We start from the raw sequence: 27,475 nt of genomic DNA, 5'->3' as shown, positions 1-27,475 counted from the left end.
ATATTCTTTCTGCCCCTTTTCCTCCTCTCTTTCTAGAACACCCATTGTTTATATGTTATTAACCTTGATGGAGTTTTACAGATCTCTTGGGTTGTGTTTATTTTATTTTTTCTTCATTTATTCCTTTCTGCTCAGACTGGATAATTTCAGTTGAGCTGTCTTCAAGTTGACTGATTCTTCCTTCTGCCTGCTTAAATCTTCTACTAAAACTATCTGGTGACATTTTCATTTAAGTTATTCTACTTTTCAGATCTCAAATTTCTGTTTGGTTCCTTTTTATGATTTTTAAAATCTCTGTTGATGTTTTCTATTTGTTGAGATATTGTTACCCTGGCTTCACCTCTTTGTCCTTGTTTTCCTCTACTTCCTTGAGCGTATTTAAGACAGTTGATTTGAAGTCTTTGTCTACCAAGTCCCATGTCTGTCCTTCCTCAGTGATAGTCTGCTAATTTCTTCTGTTAATGGGTCACATTTCCTGCTTTATTTTGTTTTTATTTTTTTAAAAGATTTTATTTGTTTGAAAGAGCAGAGCAAGAAAGAGAGAGAGAGAGAGAGAGAGAGAGAGAGACCACACGATGGGGAAGGGGCAGAGGGAGAGGGAGAAGCAAATTACCTGCTGATAAGGGAGCATAATGTGTGGCTTGATACCAGGACCCGGGGATCATGACATGAGCCAAAGGCAGACAGTTAACTAACTGAGCCACCCAGGTGCCCCTTTCCTGTTTGTTTAAATGTTTCATAGCTTTTTGTTGGAAATTGGGCAGTTAGAATGTAGGTAACTCTGGAAATCAGATTCCTCCCTGTTCTCAGAGTTTCTTTTTGTTTCTTCTTGTGAGTTGTTATTGTTTGTTTAGAGACCTCTCAGAGCTCTTTTTGTAAAATCTGTATTCATAATCATGTGTGGTTTATGAAGTTTCTGTTCCTTTAGCTTATGTTAAGCTAGTTGTGACAGATTTCCTTGTATTCCAGGAGAAATAAAAATAGAAATAAAGAGAAAGAGAGAAAGGACGAAAGAAAGAAGAAAGAGAGAAAGAGAAAGAATGAAGGAGAGAAAGACTGATTCTCCTAGACTGACTCTGTTGGGACATTCCTTCGCTGCTCAGCCAGGCCATTCACTTGTCCTTGCACTAAGCCTAGAGATCAGCCAGAAGTGAAAAGTGTAGAGCTGTCGCAAGTCTTTCCCCAGAATGTAGTCTGCCCTGGGCAAGTGCTTAGATTTTAAATTTCCAGTATACACGGGCATTTTTGAATGATTTAATTTTCTGAAGAAGCTCTCTCACTTTTCCTCCCAGGCTTTCTGTGCATCTATTGTTTTTCTCAGTGACACCCCTGTGCCCCAGTTGGCAGCAGATTGTTCATTTGCCTTACATTGTTTTGAAAGAATGACTCTCCATAGCCATTTTTCCATCCTAAGTTTCAGGAATAACAAAACAAAAGTAACTGCTCGTGTCTGTCTTTCAGGTAACCCATAGACCAGTTAGAACAAACACAGTTCTTTGAGGATAAGGTCTGTTCCGCTCTCTCAAGAACCAAGGACCATGGTTCTACACTGGGAATATGGGCTGCCATATTACCACATTCAAGACTGCTGATGAGCTGAGGAATGGGAGGGCCAAGAGCAAGCAAAAGTGTTGCAAAGCTTTCCTACTATTTTTTTTTTTAATTTATTTGACAGAGAGAGATCAGAAGTAGGCAGAGAGGCAGGTTGAGAGAGAGAGAGGAGGAATCAGGCTCCCTGCTGAGCAGAGATCCCAATGCAGGACTCGATCCCAGGACCCCAAGATCATGCCGAGCCGAAGGCAGAAGCTCAACCCACTGAGCCACCCAGGTGCCCCCTGCTTTCCTACTATTTCTAAGTTGTGTTTTTCTTGATTCAGTGTTTGTGTGGTTGCTATAAACTTTGTTTTCCAGAATTCTTAAAGGGTTGATTCTGACTTTTTTGAATCATTTTTCAGTGTTGCTTTGGAGACGCAGGTTTTTGGAGATGCCTACTCTGCCATTTTGCCCTTTATTTTAGTTTTTTGAATGTTAGTAGTTTCAGCTTTTGTATGTTTTCTAGTTTGTTAATTTCTACTTTGATATTTATTCTTTCCTCTTACTTCCCAAGAGTGATTTTTTCTTTTACTGATTAGTCAGAATTAATACTGAACTCTTTCCTTCTTTCCTTCCTCCTTCCCTCCCTCCCTCCCTTCATCCCAATACTTTGATAATATGTGTGTACTTAGTTTTTACCTAAAAAAAATCATTACTATAAATTTTCTTAGGTCTTTATCTGATGGTCCTGAGGGATTTTTCATTTATAATATTAGTTGGGATTTATTTTTAAGTTGTGCTTTCATCTAGTATTATAGCATTGTCTTTGGAGAATGTAGTCTATATACAGCATTTTCTTTTTAGCATTTATTAGTTTTCTCTGATATTTTAGTACATAATCAATTTTTATAAGTGTGAAAGTGGTTTTCTATAAATTTTGTAGATTTCATTTTATCTACAAATTATGAAGTTAAAGGTTTCTTTTTATACAAATACCTGCAATATTTACTAGAGTGACCATCATATTTATATTATTCGTATTTCTTATATCCCTGTTTTCCATTTGCTTTATCTCCCATGTCTGAAATATTGAGTTTAAGCCTTCAGTTCAAATAGTTTCTATCAATTTCTATTGAATTTTTTAATAATTTTTTGATCTGTTATTCGCTGCAGAAAAGTTCATGCCTATTATCTATTTAGTGAGTATTTTTTTTTAAAGATTTTGTTTATTTATTTGTCAGAGAGAGAGAGAGAGCAAGCACAGGCAGACAGAGTGGCAGGCAGAGGCAGAGGGAGAAGCAGGCTCCCTGATGAGCAAGGAGCCCGATGCGGACTTGATCCCAGGATGCTGGGATCATGACCTGAGCCGAAGGCAGCTGCTTAACCAACTGAGCCACCCAGGCGTCCCTATTTAGTGAGTATTTTTAATGGAGAAAATCTTCCTCTTCTATTTAATGCATTTTGCTCTCAATTTTACATTGATGCTCTGTACAAAATTTGGTACTGCCTGATGTATCTTTGCTTACTTTTTTTTTTAAGATTCACCCATTCATTTTAGAAGTGAGAGAGTGTGCATGTGCATGAGTTGGGGGAGGGTCAGTGGGGCAGGCAGAGAGAGAAGCCCATGCAGATCCCCAGCCATGTGGAGTCTGTTGCTGTTCTCTATCCCATGACCTCAAGATTGTGACCTGAGCTGAAATCAAGAGTTGGTCGCCCAACCAACTGAGCCATCCATCCATGTGCCCTTATCTTTGCTTATTATTTTAATTTCTTTCTTCTTCTTCTTTTTTAAAGATTTTATTTATTTGTTTGACAGAGAAAAATCACAAGTAGGCAGAGAGGCAGGCAGAGAGAGAGAGAGGAAAGCAGGCTCCCCACTGAGCAGAGAGCCCGATGTGGGACTCGATTCCCAGACCCCGAGATCATGACCTGAGCCGAAGGCAGAGGCTTAACCAACCGAGCCACCCAGGCGCCCCTATTATTTTAAGTTCTATCACTAAACAAATAAATAAATGATGAGTGCTTAAAATTATTAGGTTTTATGATTGTTGTTAATATTCAGAAGCTTTTTTAAAAAGTTTTAGTACAATTGTGTATACTAGATACTACACTTGTACTTTAAAAATAAAAATTAAAAAAAAAAAACATTTGGAGGGGCGCCTGGGTGACTCAGTCAGTTGAGTGTCTGCTTTCAGCTCAGGTTGTAATCTCAGAGTCCTGGCGATCGAGCCCTGAGTTGGGGTCCCTGCTCAACAGGGAGTCTGCTTCTCCCTCTCCCATGCCCTCTCCTCCTGGGTTTTGATCACTCTCTCTCTCTCTCTCTCTGTCAAATAAATAAATAAAATCTAAAAAGAGCCATTTGGAATAGTATTAGATTTTTAGAATTATGGAGATAGTACACAGAGTTCCCATATACCCCTTAACCAGTTTTCACAGTTAATGTACATTTTACATCATATACATCTATCAAAACTAAGAAATTAACATTGGTGCTGCATTATGAACTAAACTGTGGACTTCACCAAGATTTCACCAGTATTTTGTGAATGTCCTTTGCAGGATCTGGTCCAGCATCTGGTCATGACTTTCTCAGCACCCCTCTAATCCCAGACAGTATCCCCATCTTTGCTTTCATTACATGACCTTGACACTTCTAAATGACTGGTCAGGTGTTTTTGCTTTGTAGATTGTTTCTCAGTCTGAGTTTGTCTGATGTTTCCTCAAGAGGTAATGGGTTTGAGGCATTATACCGCAGAGGAAAGTGCCCTTCTAAGTGAAGTGTGTTGGAGTATGCATGGCACCGACATGTTTTATCATGGGTGAGATAACCTTGAACACTGGTTTGCCAGGTCTCTCCACTGTACAGCTACTGTTTCTCCCTTCATATAGTCTACTCATTAGAAAGAAGTTCTTGAGTCCTGTCACTCAAGGGGAGAGGAATTAAGCTCCATCCCCTAAAGGAGGGGTATCAATTCATGGGCATCTGTTTACCGCGGTAGTTAATAAGTATATTAGGGGGATACTTTGATGCTATACAAGTATCCATTTCTTTTTAAAGTTTTATCCACTAATTTTAGATCTTGGATCTGTGGATCTTGACTGTAGCAGTTTTTTTCTGTGGTATTCCAGTAGGGATTTTCCTGTTTGCCTTATTCTTTTTACATTGATTATTTGGAATTCTTCTGCAAGAAATATTGGTCTTTTCTACATTTGTTTATTTATTCCAGAGTCAGCAGACTTTTTCTCTAATAAGCCAGATAGCTTTTTAGACCTGATGGGTCTGTAACATTTTAGACCTTACGGGTCTTGCAGTCTCTGGTACACTTTAGTGGTTTGGAACACCCACAGATAATACATAAATGAATGGGCCTGGGTATGTTCCGAGATATCTTTATTTTTAAAAACAGGCCTTGGGCCGGATTTGGCCTGCAGCCAACTTCTGATAAGTAATTCATTTATTTATAACAGATGAACTCATGGATATTTATTTTACTCTTTGGGTTATAAATGTAGTACTATCACTATTTATTTTCTTATTCAAATTGTTCTAGCTTTGGCCACTGGGAGCTCTTTCGGTTGGTTCCTTTTGGCATTTTCCCATCATTTGAAGCTTATTTATTTAATTTTTAAATACTTTCTTATTTTCTGGCACTGCAGGATCCTTGAGGTCATTTTTTAAATGGGCGGTTATATGTATTTTGTTTCTTAGCACATGATATATCTTCCCCTTCCTTTTCATCTGAAGGTCCACTTCACTGGTTTTAGAATTCCTAAGTTTACAATATTTATTGTTTTCAATTTTTATTCTGGTATTTTAATGTTCTCTGAAGTAAACCTGATTTTTTTCCCCAACCATTTTGGATAGGGGAGAGTTGGGGTGTGAGAGTGGGGAGTTCAATTTTTTGAAATTAAGAAGTTTTATAGGGTACCTGGGTGGTTCAGTTGGTTAAGTGTCTGCCTTCAGCTCAGTTCACGATCTCAGGGTCCTGGGATTGAGCCCCGCATTGGGCTCTAGTTCAACGAGGGGTCTGCTTCTCCCTCTGCCCTTCCCCTCAACTCATGATCTCTCTCAAACAAACAAACAAACAAACAAATAAATAAATAAAATATTTTTTAAAAAGTTTTTTAAGAATAGGAATAAAGGAATTAAGTCAATTTATTCTCAACCTCTGCCTCCCCCATCATTGAGCTCTTTCCTTGACGTACAGACTTAAGATACAGAGATTTCTCGTGGTAGGCCTTATTCATGTTCTTGCCCCATTTTGTTTTTTTTCCCCCACCAGACTTACCTTGGTTAGATCTCTGCTGACCCTCTTGGATGTCTGTTTCTCATGTTCCATAAGGTTTTCTTTAAGAACCACTGTGTCCTTGGAAAGCTTTTCAAGTGCCTTGTCTCCCTCAGGGATTTGATTTTCTGTATGTTGGTGTTGATTCTGTCCTTTCCTGGTTCCGATGGGAATTTTATTTCTTGTGTTTTTCTTTTCGTTTCCTTACATCCTTTCTTATGTAAATGAGCCTTTCATTTCCGGCTCCTACTCAGCCTATTGGTTTCATTTCATCATTTACCTTTCCTTCTCTCTCTTGTAAAAACAGAGCTCATATTTTCTGCCACCTTTGAAAACACGACACAAACCCTATGTAAAAATGCAGTAGTGCTTTTCCTCGTTAAAACGATTTTACCGAGAACCTTTAGTGATGATCAAGTTCTGATACGATTTAGAAATTCTCATGAATGTGTCTGTGACTAATGTTGTTGTTGCCAGGTTTTGCCTGCATGTTCTTGATCAAAGAGAGTTCTGTCTGGTTCAGTGTTTTCCAGTTGAGGGGTGTGGGAATTTCTCTTGGTCCCTCGTCACTTGGATGTTACTGAGTCCCCCCTAGACTCACCTGGAGGCTAGTTAAATTACACGACTCTGAGCCGAATTTCTTGGTCCAGCAGCTATTTCTCTAGTGTAGTTTTGCTGGACTGAGTGAGAAATGCTGCCTGTTTATACTGCCTTCTCGGATGAGATAATCTGAAACAATCAGTCTTCCGACCTAAAACAGCCCATACCTAGTTGCTTCCTGGTCTTGTCCTATCTTTACCCTTGCCGAGGACCTCATACCCTGAGTTGTAATAATGGGGTTCCTTTGCCTTTCTATGCCCAAGGAAGTTGTCCCAGGTTGTTGGAAGGATGCAGAAAGAGAGGTCCTTGCAGGTGTGGGGCTTGAGGTCCAGAATCTGGGGATGTCTGTGGCTGGCTGCTCTGACATATGTGTGGGCACACAGCAGGCCTGGGCCTTTTTCTTTATTCTCTCTTGCTCTTGCTCTTGGCATTCAGAGGAAAGTCATGTCTTAGTAACACTAAGTTTATCATTCTAGTCCCATATGGCGTGGGAGGCATTCCTTCAAGAGTCTGGAAAACCTTTGGTAACCCTGGGTTTCTGAGCTACTGTAATTTCATATACTGTTCTTGTTTGGTGGGAAGCTGGAGTAGGAATATGATTGATGGTTAGTCTGTTTCCATTTAAACCAACAGAGAATTGGAGCAGAAGGGGAGGGAGGCCCCCATGGCAAGCTCGGAGAGTCAGGCCCAAGAGGCTACTCCTAAGCCACGTATTGGTGCTTTAGGTCTTCTGTGACTTTGGCAGCGCTGAGGGCAAGTGTCTGAAACTGTAGATACGCTGTCAGGGTGGGTCCTCAGCCAGGTTGGGCCTACTGGGCATAAGTGGATAGTGGGTGTAATGCACTCACTGAAAGCCTGGGGTTTGGAGCCAAGATGCTTTGGGCCAAGTCTTCGCTCTCCACTGATTGTCGGAGGTGGGGTCTTAGCCAAGGGCCTTTACCTCTCGGTGCCTCAGTTTTATCCTCTGTTAAAAAAAGGAGAGAATAAAATGACCTGCCTCATTGGGTTATTTTGAAAATTGAATGAGTCTGTATACATGATATATAGTCAATCTGTAGGTATCACATACATTTGACCCGCCTGCTAGTGGAAGGCTGAAGAGGAAGGTGGGGAGTGACCTCTCTCTACTTGGAAAGGCCTGTCCCTGGTTCAAATTTTTTCCACCTCTGAAGGCCCTATTCGGTGTTAGCTTAACTTGTTCTTTCTCACAGGAGCCTTTCCTGCCTGTCTGAGCTAGAATAGCCCTGTTCCCTCCGTGACTTGTTTCCTGTCTTACATTCTTTTCACTGTCACTTGTTTCCACACGTTACTTCATGCTGGCTCATTTAAGGAGTATGTCCCCCCAGCCCCAGCCCGATGGCTTCCTCCTGGTGAGATGTGGCCCAGGGGCTGAGGACTCAGGCTGGGGACTCTCACGAGTGAGGGGTCCCATCTTGGCTCACCACCTACTGACTCCGTGATCCAGAGAAAGTCACCTACCTTCTCTGAGCCTCAGCTTTCTCCCATGTCCAAGGGTGAGGGTCATGCCCAGCTGCCAGCCTGGGTATGAAGGTGAAGTCTCAAAACTCATAAGTGCTCAGCACAGTTCCTGGGACAGCATGTACCAGTAAAGGTGATTATCATCATTACTGTTCCTAATGAGACAGCCATCAGCTCGTCATGGCGGTGCTGGTAATAATTGCATTGGAAGCTCCCTGTCCCCACCTGCTGTAGGAGAGTGTCTCATGCTGGCTGGGATCACAGGGAGTAAATGTTAATTAATGATTTGGCTGAACTCTGAGAAACAGTTCAAGATCTCAGATTGCTTATCTTTGAAAGAAAGGACCTGGTAGGTGTGTGTGAGCCCACGAGTTTTTAATATCATTCATGTGTTTGTCAGTAATTACAAGGGGAGGGAATTGATGATGGTCTCCATTTGGAGGGACTGGGTTTCAGGTGGTGCAGGAGGCCTTGTGCCGGTGAGGTGGGAGAGGGCACAGGATGGGGCCACCAGAAGCTGGAGGCCCGGGTCTGTGTTTTCAGGAGGTGTGAGGTGTTAGGGGACAGCCGAGGAGGCTGGGGGAGCCTTAGCAAGACCACGTCCTAAATAACGTGGGCTTTTGTTATCACCAGTACAAATTAGAATTCTGGTTCTGTTTGAGAGTCTCCTGAGAAGAAGAGGAAAAGAGGGTCAGAAAACCTATATAGGGATGTAAAGAAGGAAATTAGGTCCCAGGAGACTGCAGGTTCCAAGTATGATGGGAAATTCTGAGCCAACTTTCTTCTGAGCTCCTTGTGAGCATTTTGGTCTTTCAATAAAAGCAGTTCATTTTGTGAACCTGGAAGAAATAGTCTTTGTGAACCTATTTTACAGACGGGGAGACTGAGGCCCAGAGAAATTGGGCAACTTGCCCAGGGTCATGTGGATAGAAAGTGGTAGAGCCAATAGTTTCCCCCTACACATCAGGCTATTAGGGATGGTCCTGTTAATATTATTTGTTGTGGGGGGCACCTGGGTGGCTCAGTAGGTTAGGCACCCAACTCTTGGTTTCAGCTCAAGTCACGATCTCAGGGTGGTAAGATCGAGCCCTGCACTGGGCTCCATGCCCAGTATGGAGTCTGCTTGAGATTCTCTCCTTCTCCCTCTGCCTTTCCCCCTGCTCATGTGCACACACACACACACTCTCTCTAGATAAATAAAGGAAATATTTTTTAAAAATACTATTTGTTGTTGGTATTGGGTTAATTTAAGTAGAAATGGCTGTCAGACTACCCAGTAGCTTTATGCATGGGACCAGAAGTGGTGGCAATGGCCCTTCTGTTTCCCATTTGTGACTCATTCTTCCAGTAACTAGGAGGGAAGAAACCAAGTCCCTCACCCGCAGTGTGGCCCTCAGTAGCTGTGTGGACACTGTGCCCTTGCTGACTCCCCAGGCTTCTTGAGTAAGGCTGCTCAGCATAGCGATCTCCCATAATTAGATGGACTTATGTAAGTAGGTTGACTCTCCTTCCCAGGGAGGAGTTGATTATCCTTAGGGGGTCATATTCTGCAGGGTGGAGAAACATTCTATCTCTGGATACCACCGAAGTTTATATTCACAGGAGGATAGGCAGGATTAAGTGACCTTTATTATGGAATGAAAAACTACTTATTTGTATATTCTCCACAACCACCCTGTGAAGTAGGTGCTGTCATTTCCTCCTTGCTTGATGAATCATATGAGGCCTAAAGAGGTTTAACTTGCTCAAGAACACATAATAAAAGGCTTACCAGGAGATTTAAACCAGATAGGCTTGTTCTATAGCCTTATACTAGGTCTGTTTTGATAAGTGAGTGCTATCCATCTGTCCACACATCCATTTCTGAACTCACATCTTTACGCTCCCTTGCACCCATGAATCCAGTCATCTGTCCATTTATCCATCCTTGCATTCCCCCCACAATTCCACTCTCCACCCATGTGTCCATCCATCCCTCAGCCATCCATTTTTCCATCCATCCATCCATGCATCCATCCATCCATCCATCCATCCATCCATCCATCCTTCCATCCATCCATCCATCTACCTGCCCACCTACCCATTGTGTTGACTGTTTGTCTAACATGGTTTTCTGCTTTATCCTGGGGAAGAAGTTTCTCCATATGCTTTCTGAAGCCGGAGACCTCCATGCCAACACAAATCCCTTAGCTCCTTAGAAATATCTGGGCTTCCTTCTGATACTCCTAGGTTGGTGTTCTTGAGAATGCTGCTATTTCGGGCAGGGCCAGGGTACTGTTCACCTTCCTCGCTCTATAAACCTGCAGAGTGTTTTTCCCTTCAAAGACCTCCAAATATGCAAGGCTGCAGGCTCTTCTAGGAAGAAGAGACTCCGGACTTTCTGAAACATCATTACAAGTGACAACTCAGCTAGCCCCGTTCCTTGATCCAGAGATTGGGAAGCTGCATTAGTCTGGCATGGTTTTACTTTTTTAAACTGTTATAGAGTTTGTGTGATACATCTAAAAATTATGTAATAAATCTAAAACAGATGTTCACAGAGCATTTTGTAAGGAAAGGAATTTTAATAGAAATAGGCCAATTTGATTGTAGATAAATCAATTAAGGAAACCATTTAAATTGTCTCTGAAGAAGCAGTGTTATGAAGAGGCCGTATGGCCTAGCCATTTGCATATTTATTAAGTGCAAAGCAGTGAAAATCATTTAATTATGTTCCATAGCCTCTGTTGTACATCAACCATTGGGAAACAATCTCACTTTTCTACTTTTTTTTTTTTTACTTTTTATTGTGGAAAATTTTAATCATAAAAATTCAGACATGTACACATAACAGTCCTGTAATGGACCCCCATGCACTTGGTACTCGTCTTGAAAAATGATCAGTTAAACCTGTGTTCATTTCTACTTTCTCACCTTGTTTTTCTACTCATGAGTTTCAAGGGCATATTCCTCGTTCATTAATTTCTTTGGGTCAGAATTCCATTGTGTTGATATTGAAATGTAATGAACTTTTGAATGTAGGTGTTTTACTTTTTCATCAAAATTTAGCTTTTTGGGGGTAGAGCATTGGGAATTTTCTTTTTTTTTTTTTAAATTTAAAGAATTTCACATCTAGTGCAAAGTTGAAATCTTCCCATTGACTGGCCAGTTATTAGCATTAGGACTGGCATTTTTCTACATGTGCTCTCCCATGAGAATCCTTGGAAACTGGGCAGATTTTTGTACCTTTGAAGGTATGTAGACAGTGACACATGGCTTTAGACCCCAACAAATAGAGATTTAGGTCTCAACTCTTAGCCCTGCATTGTAGGCTGAGGGAGCTTACTGTGGTTGGGGGCAGGGAGGGATAATGGGCTTTGTCGATTCAAATCAGTTTTGGGCAGTAAGGAAGATTTTTGTAGTTGCGAAAGTTGGCGTGGCCTTGTGATTAAGAAAATAAGTTGGTGGTAAGAGTGGTTCAAATCCCAGCTCTGCCCTTATCAGCTTGGAACTTGGTTGGGTGACCTAATCTCCCCGAAGCTTCATTTCCTCCGTGTAGACTGGGGATAGAAGGAACACCTGTTTCCCTGGATTGTCATCAGGGGAAAATGAAATGGGACCATCCGTGCCCGGCGTTTAGTACCTGGCCAATGAGTGTGACTAAGCTTTCGTATTATTACAAATAAGGGTACATTTAGCATAGTGCCTACCATGTAAGTGCTCCATAAATGTTACTTACCGTAAGTAAGGGTGAAAAAGTCACACCAAATTGGTCTTTAAATGTCTGATTTTCCTTTGGAGCAATGAAATGAATAAAGAACTTTAGTGAAAGCTCGCACTGTGATTTCAAGCAAGAGTAAACCTCGGATGGACAGGCAGATGCCACCAGCCGGGCATGGCATCACACAGTTGTCATGGGAAACAGCCGATTGCCTCTGGTTCCATTCAGTGGTGTCCTAAAATAAGCCAGCCTTCTTGAGCACCCCTGGGAAGTGTCAGCTTCCAGTGTTGCACGGCTCGCCCCCAGGGTTGGGCAGGTGCTTCTGTTGTGAGTGTGGGCTTTGTCCTCTTGTTCCCCAGGACTAATTTCTCTCCTCTCTGCTTTCTTTCCTCTCTTTGCTCACTTTCTTATCTTGTGTCCCAGGTCGAAAGGATTGTAGACAAGAGGAAGAACAAGAAAGGGAAATGGGAGTATCTTATCCGATGGAAAGGCTACGGAAGCACGGAAGACACGTGGGAGCCAGAGCACCACCTGTTGCACTGTGAGGAGTTTATCGACGAATTCAACGGGCTGCACGTTTCCAAGGACAAACGGATCAAGTCAGGGAAGCAGGCCAGCGCCTCCAAGCTCCTGCGTGACGGCCGGGGCCCGTCGGTGGAGAAACTCTCCCACAGACCTTCAGAATCTGGGAAGAGCAAAGGGACTTCCCACAAACGGAAGCGTATCAACCCTTCCCTGTCCAAGCCAAAAAAAGGCTATTCAGCCAAGCCCCCTGCGGGAGGTGACAGGGCCACCAAGACAGTGTCTTACAGGACTACCCCCAGCGGTTTGCAGATAATGCCGCTGAAAAAGGCTCAGAATGGCCTGGAAAATGGGGATGCCGGCTCTGAGAAGGACGAGAGGCACTTTGGAAATGGGTCCCACCAGCCTGGCTTGGATTTGAATGACGTGGGAGAGCAGGAGCTGGCGGAATGTGGCGTCAACCACGCGGCACTGGCAGAGAACGGGCTCGGTACGTGGCTTGCCTTTCCTTCCTCTGAGGCTTTTCATGCAGCCCAGGGAGCTCTGTAAGACACCCCCCCCATCTACCTCCACCCTAACACCCCTGACCCTTAGCTAGGTAGTAATTCCCCTTCCATCTCTCTCACCGAGGACCATGTGGCCTTGGTCATAGGCCCACGATAGTTACAGACACCTGTGCCCAGGGCGGGGGCAGGGAGGCCAAGCCACTGAGGCTCCAGCCAAGGCCTGTAATGGTCTGAAAATTCCTGACTGCTGGAACACACCAGGGCCATGGGAACCTCTCCTGAGCCCCCGTTGTGAGGGCCGCTCTAAGTCTCAGGTCACCCTCCGGGACCCGAGACTCCTGTCCCCAGAGGACATGCTTTCTTCCCAGGGCAGAGCGTGCTTTCTCATTGAGCCCTCGCAGTATAGCCCAGAAAGGCGGAGTCTGTCCCTCTTCTCAGACCCAGTTTGGACTTGAAATTCTCCAAACCCGTTCTTACGCTGGAGCCTCTTGAGCATCCTCTGTTGCTGGCTGGGGGGGATCTGGCCTCATGTCTGCAGAGGTCCTGGATGGTGCCCTGACCCCACCCTCTGCCTGTTCTTTGGGTTTGCACCTTCTTCTTCCACCATGAAGCAATCCAGCAAAGGTTACATAATTCCTCCCTTTTACCAAGTGCCCACAGGTAAGGTTAAGGAAAGGGGAGGCAATGACCCAGGTAACTAAAACTCCCAAACCCGACATTTCCTTAGTAGTGAAATTACTCCTTGCCGGGGCCTTAGCAGCCCGGATCTTCCGGGTTAGCCGTCTGTATGGGTTGCGGGCGCACCGTCGTTTCTCAGATGCCCCGTGGTCTGGCTGGTGGCGTTTTTCTCTTTAGCTGCCAGAACCCTAAGCCTCGGGATGAGCGTGGACGACCCGTGCCCAACAGAGAAGGGACATCTGACACCCTGGTGGAACCAGAGTGTGTGTGGGCGTGGGGGTGTGGGGCACAGGTGGGACAGGCTGGCAGAGCTCCCAGGAGGGGGCGTGACGGAGGCAAACGCACAGGAACACGGTGGCGATGGCAGAGTGCGCGGTGCTCAGGGCCTGCCCCCGCCGCAACGAGCGGGGGTGTCTTCAGGGAGTCTTGCTGGGGAATCTGAGCGATCTGCTTTGAGGTTCCTCTTTCTCCAGAGAGAGGAATTTCACCCAAACAGGATTTATTTAGCAGTGTCTGCCCCAGATTGACTCACGTTCCCGTCTGGGGATCCCTGATGCTCACATGACTCTGCCTGCTAACATATGTAAAAGCTGTTTGTTTTAAAAATTCATCTCTTGGGGAGGAGTGGGCTTGTGTAAATGAGGCCTGGCATAAACATCCGTGTTTGACGTTCCCCTGACAGCTGCCCAGGGCGGAGGAATTCCCTGTCTTGGGGAGGACGGCTGCTGGGGGGTAGTTTCTGAGGCTCCTTGGGTGTGGACGCAAGGAGTGTGGGCGTGATGCCCTGCACCCTGGCTGGTGGCCGTCCTCTGCCCTGCTTAGAGCGTGGCTGCCCCGAGAGTGCCAGGAAAAGCACGAGGGGGAACGGTTTGCTGACTGTAGCCACCAGCCTGGGGGTGCAACAGAGAAGCACATCGGTAGAGAAGTGTAGGTGCGCGTCTCATTCCATGTGACTTTCCAAAGTGGGGCAAGCTCCTAGCCATGTGCTCTCCGTCTGTGGGCCTCATCGATGCCCTCTGGTTCATGACCTCCCACTGGGGCACGGTGCCCCACAGCCAAGCAGGGGAAGGTGAGGATGAGCCTGCTGGCCTTGTTAAATCCCAGTCTTCACTCTGGAATGCTTCTCTAGACCTTTCTCGTCTCTGGTCTCTTATTGGCCTCATTTTTCCCCCAACGTTGAATGTTCTCTACTTGGGCGTGTACCCGGATAGCGAGCAGCAAGCTACCTACCTCTGTTTTGTTCTGTTTGGGGGGTGTTCTCAGAGGGCTCTTTGGCTTAATTACATTGCATAGTATTGGTGTCCTTGACGTTCCCCTGTAAGGTTAAGGCTGAGGTTCTCAGATTTTATGTGTGTACGATTATGTGGCGCCTTGTTAACAATGACGGTCCCATAGAATCTGACTTACAAAGTCTGGGGCAGAGCCCAGAAGGTGGGTTTTTAATAAGCACCCCAGGTGACTCTAATGCGTTTGAAACGTGCTCTGTGGCAAACCGGGGGTGACAGTTAAGGCTCACATCAGATGTCAGTTTAAGTCAGTTCATCGCTTTTAAAAAAAAATTTTTTTTTTTTTTTAACTTTTAGCACTTCCTAAGGGCTAGTTACCACACTAGGTGCTTGGAGCAATAAACAGATAGGTAGGGACTTCTCCCAGTAAGATGAAAGTGGCTGGCTCCAGGTCAGTGTTGAGAGGTTCCTGAGGCCAGCTCAGCGGAAGAAGTAACATGCATATTACATGCATGGCACAGCTTTGCTAGGCCCACATTCACATCCTCTGTGATCACTGGGCTGATAAATTCTCCAGGCACTGTCAGCCTTTAACATTCTAGTTAGAACTAGCTTACTATCTTAGGTGTTAGGATAATGGGGGAAAGGAAAAGATTGGGAATCTGTACCGAAGACAGAAAGTGGTTTGGGGTTCTTAGATCGGACTCAAGACAGAGGGGTTCTGTGGTTCCAGAACTTGTCAGCAAGGGGTCAGAGGTGTAGTCAAGTAAAACCTGGCTCTGCTTATGATTTCAACCAGAGAAAAGCCTCGTTGAAGCCGATGTCTGTGCCATGCAGAGATCTGCATGTTGTCTTCCTCCCCATCTTTCCCTACCTCCTCCGAGGATCCGGTTCCTCGTGGCTCGAGGTGAGCCAGTGGGGTCTATAGCACAGAGGCGGGATTATCTTTGGCTGCCAGAAGGGGCTGGGGAGATCCTGGCTTCACTTTCCCAGCATTTGTTTTGGGGGTGGGCCGTTGCTTTTTATATGATTTTAACTTCTCGTTGGTGAATTAAGGTTCTGCATACAGAAAAGCAACTTATGTAACACGTTACTCATTTACTGCTGACTTCCCTGATCTGTGCTGTGGGAACAAATGCTAAATCGGGGCTCTGGCGGGTGGTGTTTTGGTTTCAGCCTGCATTTTCCCCAGCAATGTTTGTGAAATGTGCGCAAAGACTGAGTACTGCTCTTGATTCGGACTCCTCTGGTAATGACAAATGGCTCTGTGGTCCGGAACCATCTGCCTCAGTATCCCTTGGGGAGCTTGTTAGAAATGGGCTCCACCCCAGTCGAATGAATCCAGATCTCAGGGGCAGGGTGTGGGTTATGCATTTCCAATGCGGAATTTTAACTATATGGTCATCTCAGAGGAAGTATTTGGTTTCTCCGCAGTGGTTCAGGGATCCGTTTGCCGGTAGAGCTGGTCACACGTTAGATGTTAAGCTTGTGTAAGTGTGAATAGGATTTGGTCCCCCAAAGGTTTATAATCTGACATCACTTCTTCTTGCTGACGCACTCTTCCACCAGGCATCTCTCTCTCTCTTTCTTTCTTTCTCTCTCCCTCTTTGTTTCTCTAAAATAGACCAGTTTCATCTGTATGGAAAAGCTGTTGAGTTAGCTGCCTTCTCTCATGGCCTGGTCCAGGAGAACCGGTTGGCACGCTCTTCTCTGAGCGGGCTGAAGCACCAGTACTTTCCAGATTCAGCGAGCCCCTAACCTGTGGAAGCATCCCTCACTCCGAGCCAGCGTTCCGCCCCGAGCAGGAGCACTGCCAGCGGGCACCTAGCGTTCTCTGAATGTCCCTGAAGCTGGTGAGCTTCGAACACTGGTGCTGAGCCCGTGGCCTCGCGTGCGCTGTCTTGGAATTCTGAGAAGCCGTTCCCTTGCGTCCCGACGACTGTTGCCTGTCGTGCGGGCCCTGGAGCTCAGATGCTGCTTGGTTCAGTGTTTTCAGAATGGTTCCTATCATTGAATGAGTCACCCCACACAAACAGGCAGCATTTGCCATTTCTGTCCATTGATCTTTTAAAATGATCTCAGCTTTCACTTCTATAATGTTTGTTTATCTCTTCCCATGCCTCTTCCTGCACAATTTATTGTTTTGCCCTTCATTGATCATTGGGGAGTAAGCGTGTTTTAAAAACACCTCAGGACTCAGCAGGAGCGTGGGTAGGGCCCTGTGGCTTCTAAGAACTTAGGGCTCTCACACATGGAGCCGGCATCAGAGTCCCCGAAGGGTGTGTCAAAAACACAAGGCTGTTCTGGCAACCCTCCAGGGGTCTGATTCAGTAGAGGTGGAGTAGAGCCCGGGAGTCTGCCTTTCTAGTAGTTTCCCAGATGCTGCCGCTGGTCTGGGGACCCCACTTGCAGATCCACTGCTCCAGGCTAATGAGCACCAAGAGGGTTGAGATGAAAATGGCAGTTGTTGGTCCTTGACTGAGTGGAAGCCCTTCTGCTCTGGACCTTGAGTTGGCATTCGCGAGCATCCTAACGGGGAAAGTTTGTGAAATGAGTTAAGTTCAAAGTTTTATAGGATAAGAACTCTTCTTTGATGAGGCCTTGGGGTTTACAGAGCACTTTTTGTGATTCTCATACAGTCCTGAGAGCTAGCTGTGGCTGTTCTACCCATTTTACAGAGGAGGAGACCGAGGGTATGTGTGCCCAGATTGGAACAAGGAGAGAAATCCAGGCAATTCGACTCCAGAGCTGGCCTCTACACCACTGCCCCTCGGGCTTGCGGGTGGTACAGGGCAGTCCCTAAAGCCCCGATCCCTGACAAACACATGCCCTGATTGCAGAGGGTGGGAGATCTGGGGCCGGGAGTGCTGATGGAGCATTTGAACTTGCCCTTCTTCCTTAATTTTGGAAGGATAGACTCTTTCTAAGCCTGAGATAGTGGGACTGACTCTGTGCCATTCAGTTTGAAACCCTGGATAAGATGGTCAATTCCCTAAAAAACAAAACAAAACGAAACAGAAAAACAACTTAAGGAAATGAACTCAAGGACGATGAACTCAAGGACGACCAGAAAACCTGAACAGGATCTATAACTATTAAAGAAATCATTAACTGAATCATCAAAAGTTCTCATAAAAATAGCAGCAAGAAGGCCCACAAGGCCCAGATGGTTTTATAGGCAAGTCTACCGAATACTTCAGAACAGATTAATCCCTGTCTTATCCAAATGATTACAGAGAACAGAAGAAAAAGGAGAAACACTCCCAACCCCTTTGATGAGGCAAGTGTAACCTGGATTTCCAAGCCAGACAAGGAGGGGAAACGCAAGCAAAATCACAGGTCAGTTCTACTTAAGGATATAGTGCTGAATGTCCCGGATACTTCCTCAAAACTAGAAGTTGCTAGAGAAACTTCTCACTCCGTGCCCTGAACATGACCCCAGTTCATGACCTTTAGAGTCACCACTGCTTCTTGAGGTGCCCAGACTGCCTCCGGAAGAGGCCGAGGGGAAAGTTGGCTCCAAGTGCCATGGTCCGCGGCCACCAGCCACGGAGTGAACCACGTCAGCAGCCTCTGGTCCACGCAGGTGTCTGTCTGCCCCGCCCCAGCTGTTCTGCCAGCACACTTGAGACACCCGCCCCCAGGCCCATAGACGCTGACCAGCCTCTGTGTTATTCAGAAGTGGGTCATTTTCCAAACCAGTATCAGCAACAGCAGCAGCCTGGGGCGGGGGGTTGTCTGGTTTGTCTTTCCAAGTGTGGCCAGTAAGTGACCAGGGGCTAAGGAATGAACTTAAACCTCTCTCTCTCTTACGGGGTAACATGAAGACCTTTCAGCTTGGCCACTGCCTCGGAGTGAAAGCGCCAGACGGGGATGGAAAATCTGACTGTCCCCTGACCCATGGCGAGTCCAAGGGGGAAATCAACATCGTGGTTGGTCGGTTCCCCGCTCCTGGATTAGGTTTTTGGCATCCAGAGAAGCTGATGTCGAGATTCGGAGATCGACGCATCACTTTCCTTGTCAGCTCAGATACTCTTTTCCCCTGTCAGCTACCTCAAAACAAGTCTTAGGAATTGTTTCCAAGTGGCCATTCATTAGCGGTGAACCCGAGCAAGTGGGGGAGCAGTAAAGCACCCCCACACCCCGTCCCCCCAGAGGGTGCGAGCAGTAAGAGGGCGCCTTGTCTGCAGAGGGTCTCAAAACAGTAACAGAAATCGGCTTGCCGACTCCTCCTCCCCATCGGCGTGGACCCCCGGGCCCATGGCTTACCCCCACCTCCCAGCACTCGGACAAAAGCCCAGTCCTCTTTGATGATTAGGGCAGTGGTGGTGCTGAGCCCCTCCTGGGTCCTGCACGTGGGATAGCTTTCAGTCCCCTCAGCGTTTCTCGGAGTTAGCGGCGGGACAGCGTAGCCGCACAGCAAGGTCCGCAGTGATTGGCCTTGCCTCTGAACAGGAAGACTGAGGCTCAGTCGAAGAGGTTGAGACACAGAGATCAGAGGGGAGGGCTTGGGCGTGGTGCCAGGACCGGCAATGCTAAAGCTCTCAGAGGTCTGTGGACAGTTTTAGGTTTTAGGAAGGAAGAAAACACACTGCAGCGATTTAAGTTCAAACCAGCACACGCTTCCCTGCATCCTGGGGCACGATTCTGGCCAGGACCCCTGGGGCCTGCCTCTGAGACATCTTTAGTGGTTCCAAAGATGCTGACTTGGCGTTCCGGGGAAGTGGAATGACTAGCAGTGAGCGATTTCCCTCTGGGCCTCAGATTAGAAGGAACACACACCACACACACAGAACTAGAATCTGAGGCCTCCCTGAGAAGGGGACATCCAAATAAAGCCTGGAAATGGTGAGAACATCTTGTTTTAACTTAAAAAACCCATTTGTGTCAGGCGTGTGGATCTGCTTCCCTTTGAGGTGCCCAGAGTTTTCTAGCATCCAGACTGTCCTCTCCCTGACAGACACGTATGCTGCCTCCAAAGATACCCTCTGGCCAACCCTAGCTATTGGCAACTCTGTCCCACTTTTCCAAGCTCTGTCGTTGTGATTTCAGTTTACAAATGAGCACGAGGGTCTTCTTGTGCTCCTGCTGGGGTGTTCCTCTCCCAGGGAGTGGCCCGAACATCGTCTTACCACCAGCACTTAGTGTGGTGGGTAGATGAAGGCGTTCATCCGTGTGGCCTCTGGCAAATGGCCCAGCCTCTCTGGGCCAAGTTCTTCATTCCTAAAGTATGGATACTTGTGGGGTTGGGGTACAGAAGACATGAACTCCTTCCCAGAAAGCTCTAAGAATTTTACCTGCCATAGGGTGGACATTTGGTGAATATTAGCTTTTATTATTTCATACCCCTCCCAGTTTTCTAACTGGATCTTTGTGTTTTTCTACTTGCGTTTTAGAGCACTTAACATATTTGTGTGTATTGGGGCACCTGGGTGGCTCAGTTAGTTGAACAACTGCCTTCGGCCCAGATCATGATCCCAGAGTCCTGGGATTCAAGTCCCTCATCAGGCTCCCAGCTCCGCGGGTAGTCTGCTTCTCCCTCTGACCTCCCCTCTCATGCTCTCTCTCTCACTCTCTCTCTCCCAAATAATAATAAAAAAATACTGTGTGTATCAATCCTTTCTTATAGATGTTTACTCATCTGGTCCTCTTTGAGTGACTACAATATACCAGACACTGTTTAGACAAGTAATTGCAGTGCCTTGTACCACAGAGAGATGAGAAGATGATCTTGAAGTAGCTGTGGGCAGGGATGCCCAAGCCAGCTGGGGAGGGAGTTAGAGAGGGCTTCTTGGAGGAGGTGATGCACAAGCTGATAGAAGGAGCCAGAAGGAGCCAGGAAGAAGGCAGGGATGGTGGGGGTGTTAATGGCAGTCTCAGGACCACAGCCAAGGATCCACATGTGGGGGCTTGGAGCTCTATCACAAGAAATGTGGCAGCCCAGCCAGTTGTAGTCTAGCACACAGGGGAGCCTGAGGCTCTGGGGGGTTCCGTCAGGGTCGGTTGGAGGATCAGACAGGGGGAGCCTGCAGTAGGAGGGTGTTTTTGGATTCCTTCTGGAAGAGGCTGAGGAAGTCCTTCACACAGCCCACACTCTCCAGGGCCTGCGGAGCCTGCCCATCCCGGCGTGCCTAGCACCGGGTGCACACCTGTCTCCCTATGCTCTAAGTGTGTGTGGGTGGCCTGTCTCTCCTCTTCTGTCGTGGCTCACCCAACAGCGATTCCCCGTGTCGGTTGGAGTCCAGTTTTGCTTGCACGCGTAGAGCAGTATTTCTTCAATGACCGCACGGACCTTGGTGTGTAAGGGTCACAACCTGATCACGTAGGTGATCTCTGTTGCTTCGCTCCCTGAGAGCCTCCTGAGCCCCGTGAGGGCAGGCGTGGTCTCTCTTTTGCCCATGATAGGTGCTTAAGAAATACCTGCCGAATGAGGGAGTAGATGAATGAACAGACAAAAGAGAGAAAGTGAGAGTCCCTTGCTGCTATGTGATGTGGGTCCTGTGCCAGGTCCACGCCCCCCCTTCACTATGTCAGCATCACCCCCACCTGGGGCTGTCCCGTGTTCTCACATTGCGCTCCCTGCTCCTGGGGACGTGACACGCAGAGCTAATGTTTTGTCAGGTTCTTTGCAGCAGCAACGGAAGGATCCACTTTCCCTTGCGTGTCTGACAGTTGTTTTCACCATCTGCCGTGAGGGCCCTACTTGCTACGCTTCTTCTCCCTTAATATTCACGGTGTCTCGCAGGCTCTGAATTACACGCCCGGGCTCCCCCTGCACCCTCCAGGGTACTGCAGGTCCATTTCTCAGAGTGCATTTCCTTTGGGTTGCACTTCCGTGTTTTGCATAGTCCTTGGCTGCGGAAGAAAATATGCAGTAGACTCCTTAGTAGAAATCCCAGTGCAGGAAGTGATTAGATTTCTCCTTTCAACTTGCTGTGAACTCTGGAGGTATTCGGGCAAGGACGGCCTTGGAGACAGAGGGTCTGTGACCAAAGACGCAGTCTGCTCTTGTGGAGGCGCTACCCCTCCCAGTAGTTCTAAGTAACATTGGAACCTCAGCTTCCCTGAAATTCAGGACATGTCCAGAGGCATCATTACAACATGCCAGACGATGGCTAACGTGACGAAGTATGATTTTCAAAAATTCGTCCATTTGGGCTTTGCTGGTCAATTCGGGGATTCTGGACTCGGGGACAGTGAGGGGCTGGGACAGCGACCAGCCGTGAAATAATCCCATGCGTATGGAATTCGGGTGCATGTTGGGTACTTTGAACTCTTCGTGACACTAGAGGGTGCAGTGATGGGGGGTGTTTTCAACTTCAGTCCCCGCTGAAGATCCCAACCGCCCAGCCGTGCTTCTGTTGAAAGACGCTGCTGTCCCCGACTGCTGAGTCTGGTTCCTCCCGATGCGCGGTACATGTAAACCTTGTCCCCCCCCACCCTCGCCTTCCCCTCTCAGGGTGCTTTCAGAACAGTCCACAAGGCGTTAGGGATCTTGGGTGAGTCAACCACAGACCAGGAAATGGCTCTCATGCATGAGAACTATCTCTTCTAAGAACTGCAGCTGGGAAACCCTAACCCTGCCGTCAACAAAGCGATGGTTTCGCTCAACTGTGGAGCTGATGAGTCTTCTCTTTTATTTGTTTTAAGCCTTCTTACCGCCCCTCTCTGCCATAGTTTGCAGCTGAAGGTGCTCCCTGCAGGGGGTCCCAGCTCTCCCTCCTCTCTGTGAATCAGTCTGCTTCCCAAGGCGCTGACCGAGACTGGAGAGAATGGACAGGACAGGCGATGCCTGGCTTGTGTCTCTCCATGGGGCCAGCAGCAGACCTCTCTCCTGCTGTCTGGCCTCTTGTTCCCACTCCTTCTCCTTCCTTCAGGAGATGGAAACTTCTGTAGGTCCTCCATTACATGCCTGGCACTTATTCCTTTATCGGCTCATCGGGTTCAGCAATGGCTGAGCCATTTCTGTGTTCTGGGCTGTACTGGTTCTGGAGATTTAAGAATGCCCAACATGACCCTTGTCTTTATGACTCTGAGGGTGAGGAGGGAGTCAGACAGTCGAGAAAAGGTATGTCAGGATTGGCAAGGTATGAAAGATAATTATCCTGCAGCAGGATTCCCTCCTACAATGTCCAGTATGGTGGCTACCGGGCACATATGGAGAGATTTCAGTTAATTAAAATTAAACAAAGATTTTACAATTTCAGTAGCCATATGTAACTATTGGCTACTATATTGGGTAGAACAGCATAGAACATTTCCATCATGGCAGGATGTTCTACTGGAAAGCAGGATCTGCCTGTTTCTGCCCATCAGCCTGTCCCAGGTGCCAGGCATCTCATAGACACTCACTAATTATGCACTGAATGGATGGTGGAAGGTAGAGTAGAGGCTGTAAAAGAAGGAGGATGTACAAAAACAGCCACAAGAAGAGGGATGAGCTGCTCTGGAAGACTTCCCACGCCGGTAACAGCAGAGCTGCATTGAGATGGATGAGACCTTTAGCACATGGGCTTTCCAGGACAGAGAGGGGGTCTGGTCTCTCAGCCTCTTCCTTCTGTGTGCTGATGGCTGAGACCACAAACAGTGTTACTACTTTCTGTCCAAGGGAAGGAAAATTCATAGTACGGACACTGCGTTGTCTCCCTGGATGTCTCTGAGAGGTGAGATCTCGCTCAGCTGCCATGGGGCAGAAGGAGCAGGTGTGATATGAGTCATCTAGGTCTAAGATCAACCTGATTTCAGAAAATAAATGTTTCCATGCACAGGACCAATTCAAAGGTGTGGGAGTGTGACCAGCACATTGAGAAATGAATATGGAATGCATCCCAACGTCAAGAGTGTCAATCATGAGGTTGGCACATGGTACAATGGGGTTGCTCCAGTTGTTTTTCACTCATTCATTTCCCTGATGAGCACTTTGCAGAGCATTTGCTGTTCACCAGGCACTGTGCTCAGCCCTGCAGATGCAGAACTGAGTGACTCTCAGGCTGGTCCCCACAGAGTTCAGTGGGGGCATCAAGCAGGTGTGCAGGTGATGAGAACACTGCAAAATGAGCTCGGCTTCGTAATAGCATCACCTGACATCGGTCCAGGTATAATGTCCAAGTTTTCCTTCCTGCCCTGTGCAGTGAAGACTGGGCTCTTAGTTGGAGGGCCCAGGACTGGTGTTAGATTTGAGCCTTGGTAGTTGAATTAAGCATCAAGTTTGAAATCAAGATGCTGGAGGGTAAACCCTATTCTGGCACTTTCTGATGGCATGATGGCCTTGGCTTTTTGGTTTATTCTTCTGTAAAATGGGGATAAAATTGGGTTTTACAGGGTTGTTGTTAGAGTTGGATGAGGTAAACTATGTGAATCGCATACCAAATACCCAACAAAATATAGGTATTGCCTCTGGTGAGCCATCGAGAGAAAAGACTTTGAAGATGAGGCTATACTGACCCTGAAATCTCCATTTTGGATGGTTCTGGGCAGGTGTAGAAAATCTCCTAGCCCCACTGCCTGTGATAAACCAAGAGTTGCCTGAGTTCCTGAGAGAGACCATGTCAGCGTGGAAGAAGCATGGATAGTGCTGTCCCTCAGTTGGGGTCAGTGTCCTCTGGTGATCTGTCTGAACTTTCCCTTCCTTCCTCCCTGTGCCCTTCTGTGCCTGAGGTTTGACACGGTCTTGGTGGGGAAGATGGGCAGAGAACCCGCTCCCTGCCTGGACTAGACGTGTTTCTTGAAAGATGATACTGTATGGTAGAAGTCTCCTGTGGTCCGCGGCTCATCAGTGCTATCCTCTGTGGCCTCTCTAGCCCTTTACCTCTCCCCGCTCCGAACCCAGAGCAGCTTCCCTTGTTTTTCTATTTCTCCTTATGTGTCTTACAAACTGCAGTGTGCTTCCTGGAACACCTTTCCTTCCTGCACACTGACAGCTGCAAGCCATTTCCTGAGAGTTTTGGAGCCATCCCTCCATTTCTCAGTGGATTGGCCTTGTTTCCTCCTCCTTGTAGCTCAGCTGAGATGATTTTTTTTCTGTCTTTAAGGGTCTTTCCTTAGGGAATCCTTCACCCACCTGTATTCTTTCATCTTTTGTTCAAACTGATCATCTCTCTCTTTTAATATATTAATCTAATATTCTTGCAGATTAATGTGATTATTAATATATTTGGATTCTTTCTTTTATTTTGCATTATGTGTCTCTGCTCCTTCTCCCATCACCTCAGTGACATTTTGAAGCTTTTTTATTGAATTGTACATTTTATAGGTTCCCTTGCCCTGGGCTGACTTGGAAGCCAGCCACATATTGTATTTGTATTCTTAAATTTTAGCATTCATATTCAACTATGAATTTTTTCAAACAAACAGGGTGTTCTCCTATTGAATATAGCAAGGAGGATACTACATGGCTTTTAATTCACATTAGACATTGTTTTTGTTTTATACACCCAATGTTGTTAAACACCAAAGATTGTGTTTATTTCTATAGCGAGTAATTACATTTATGAAAATTTTTTTGACTTACTGACAGTTTTTAAGACCAGCTTTGTTTCTTGAGTCCTATGTCTTCCTCGGAATTAACTTTTTTATAGGGTGAAGTTTCTCTTTGTGATTCCTTAAGACTCTTATAGATAGATACTCTTGGCATTGGGGGGTCTGAAAAATGCCTGTTTGCTCAGGCCTTTAAATGCTGCTTTAACTGGGTATAAAAGTCTTGGTTGATGCTTATTTTCTCAACACTCCGATGGCAGAATTTCCTCTTTCTTCTCAGGCCAGTGCTGTTGCTGTTGCTATCAGTCTGTCTACCCTTTGTGATGATCTGATTTTTTTTTTTCCTCCAGGCTACATTTTAAGATCTTCTCTTTACTCCTGACATGCTGCCGTTCATCATTTGTCTCTTCATCTTGCTTACTTACCAGAGTGCTCTTTAAAACGAAGAACTTGCCCTTTTTTTAAGTTCTAGAAAATACTCAGCTCTTACCTCTTCAAATATTCTTTTCTTAGAGTTACCCCATGAGTAGGACTTTAGTTTGATTCTTATTTGCAGAATATTTGTTTTTAAAAGTGTGTTTGACTTTTTTTTATATTAACATATAATGTATTATTTTCCCCAAGGGTACAGGTCTGTGAATCATCAAGCATACACATTTCACAGCACTCATCATAGCACATACCCTCCCCAATGTCTACAACCCAGCCACCCTAACCCTACCTGCCCCACCAGCAACCCTCAATTTGTTTCATGAGATTAAGAGTCTCTTATGGTTTGTCTCCCTCCGGATCCCTTCATGTTTCATTTTTTCCCTCCCTAACCCCCACGACCCCCTGCCCTGCCTCTCAAATTCCTCATATCAGAGAGATCAAATGATAATTGTCTTTCTCCGACTGACTTATTTCGTTTAGCATAATACCCTCTAGTTCCATCCATGTTGTTGCAAATAGCAAGATGTCATTTTTGCTGGCTGCATAGTATTCCATTGTGTGTGTGTGTGTGTGTGTGTGTGTGTGTGTGTGTGTGTATCTCACATCTTCTTTATCCATTCATCTGTTGATGGACATCTAGATTCTCTCCATAGTTTGGCTATTGTGGACATTGCTGCTATAAACATTCCGGTGCATGTGCCCCTTTGGATAACTACATTTGTATCCTTAGGGTAAATACCCAGTAGTGAGATTGCTTGGTCGTAGGGTAGCTCTATTTTCAACTTTTTGAGGAGCCTCGATACTGTTTTCCAGAGTGGCTGTACCAGCTTGCATTCCCACAAACAGTGTAGGAGGAGGGTTCCCCTTTCTCCGCATCCTCGCCAACATCTGGCATTTCCTGACTTGTTAATTTTAGCCTTTCTGACTATTGTGAGGTGGTATATCACTGTGGTTTTGATTTGTGATTCCCTGATGGCAAGTGATGTTGAGCACTTTTTCATGTGTCTGTTGGCCATTTGGATGTCTTCTTTGCAGAAATGTTTGTTGATGACTTCTGCCCATTTCTTGATTGGATTATTTGTTCTTTGGGTGTTGAGTTTGTTAAGTTCTTATAGATTTTAGATACTAGCCCGTTATCTGATATGTCATTTGCAAATATCTTCTCCCATTCTGTCAGTTGTCTTTTGGTTTTGTTGACTGTTTCCTTTGCTCTGCAAAAGCTTTTGATCTTGATGAAGTCCCAATAGTTCATTTTTGCCCTTGCTTTTCTTGCCTTTGGTGATGTCTCTAGGAAGAAGTTGCTATGGCTGAGGTCAAAGAGGTTGCTGCCTGTGTTCTCCTCAAGGATTTTGATGGACTCCTGTCTCACATTGAGTTCTTTCATCCATTTTGAGTCTGTTTTTGTGTGTGATGTAAGGAAATGGTGTGTCCCAAAGATTTTAAACAGTTGTGTTTTCATTTTCATTTGTTCCCATGAATTTTTTAATTCTTGGATCATTCTTCTGCATGTGGCTGTCCAATTTTTCCAACACCATTTGTTGAAGAGACTGTCTTTTTTCCATTGGACATTCTTTACTGCTTCATCAAAGATTAGTTGACCATGGAATTGAGGATCCGTTTCTGGGCTCTCTATTCTATTCCATTGATCTGTGTGTCCATTGAACTGTGCCAGTTCCATACTGTCTTGATGATTACAGCTTTGTAATAGAGCTTGATGTCTGGAATTGTGATGCCACCAACTTTGGTTTTCTTTTTCAACATTCCTCTGGCTATTCAGGGTCTTTTCTTTTCCATATAAATTTTATGATTATTTGTTCAATTTCTTTGAAAAATATTAATGGTATTTTGATAGGGATTGCATTAAATGTATAGATTGGTTTAGGTAGCATAGACATTTTCACAACATATGTTCTTCCAATCCATGAGCATGGAAGGTGTTTCCATTTCTTGGTGTCTTCCTCAATTTCTTTCATGAGTTCTTTATAGTTTTCTGAGTACAGATTCTTTGCCTCTTTGGTTAGGTTTATTCCTAGGTAT

The 27,475-nt window shown here is 45.8% G+C and overlaps 1 protein-coding gene across 1 annotated transcript in view; it reads left to right on the top strand.

Annotated features, from left to right (window-relative positions):
- Positions 1 to 27,475, top strand: part of LOC111152923 (chromodomain Y like 2) — a 157,736-nt gene that overhangs the window by 94,449 nt on the left and 35,812 nt on the right. The window contains exon 2 of the mRNA XM_022511666.1: positions 12,022 to 12,610. Within this exon, the coding sequence (XP_022367374.1) occupies positions 12,022 to 12,610 (589 nt within the window). The remainder of the gene's footprint in view (positions 1 to 12,021; positions 12,611 to 27,475) is intronic.

The sequence above is a fragment of the Enhydra lutris genome, unplaced genomic scaffold, assembly GCF_002288905.1.
Source record: "Enhydra lutris kenyoni isolate GAN:26980312 unplaced genomic scaffold, ASM228890v2 scaffoldscaffold30, whole genome shotgun sequence".
Classification (NCBI taxonomy): Eukaryota; Metazoa; Chordata; class Mammalia; order Carnivora; family Mustelidae; genus Enhydra; species Enhydra lutris.
The sequence above is the reverse complement of the archived record's forward strand: the minus strand, read 5'-3'. Positions and strand labels throughout refer to the sequence as shown.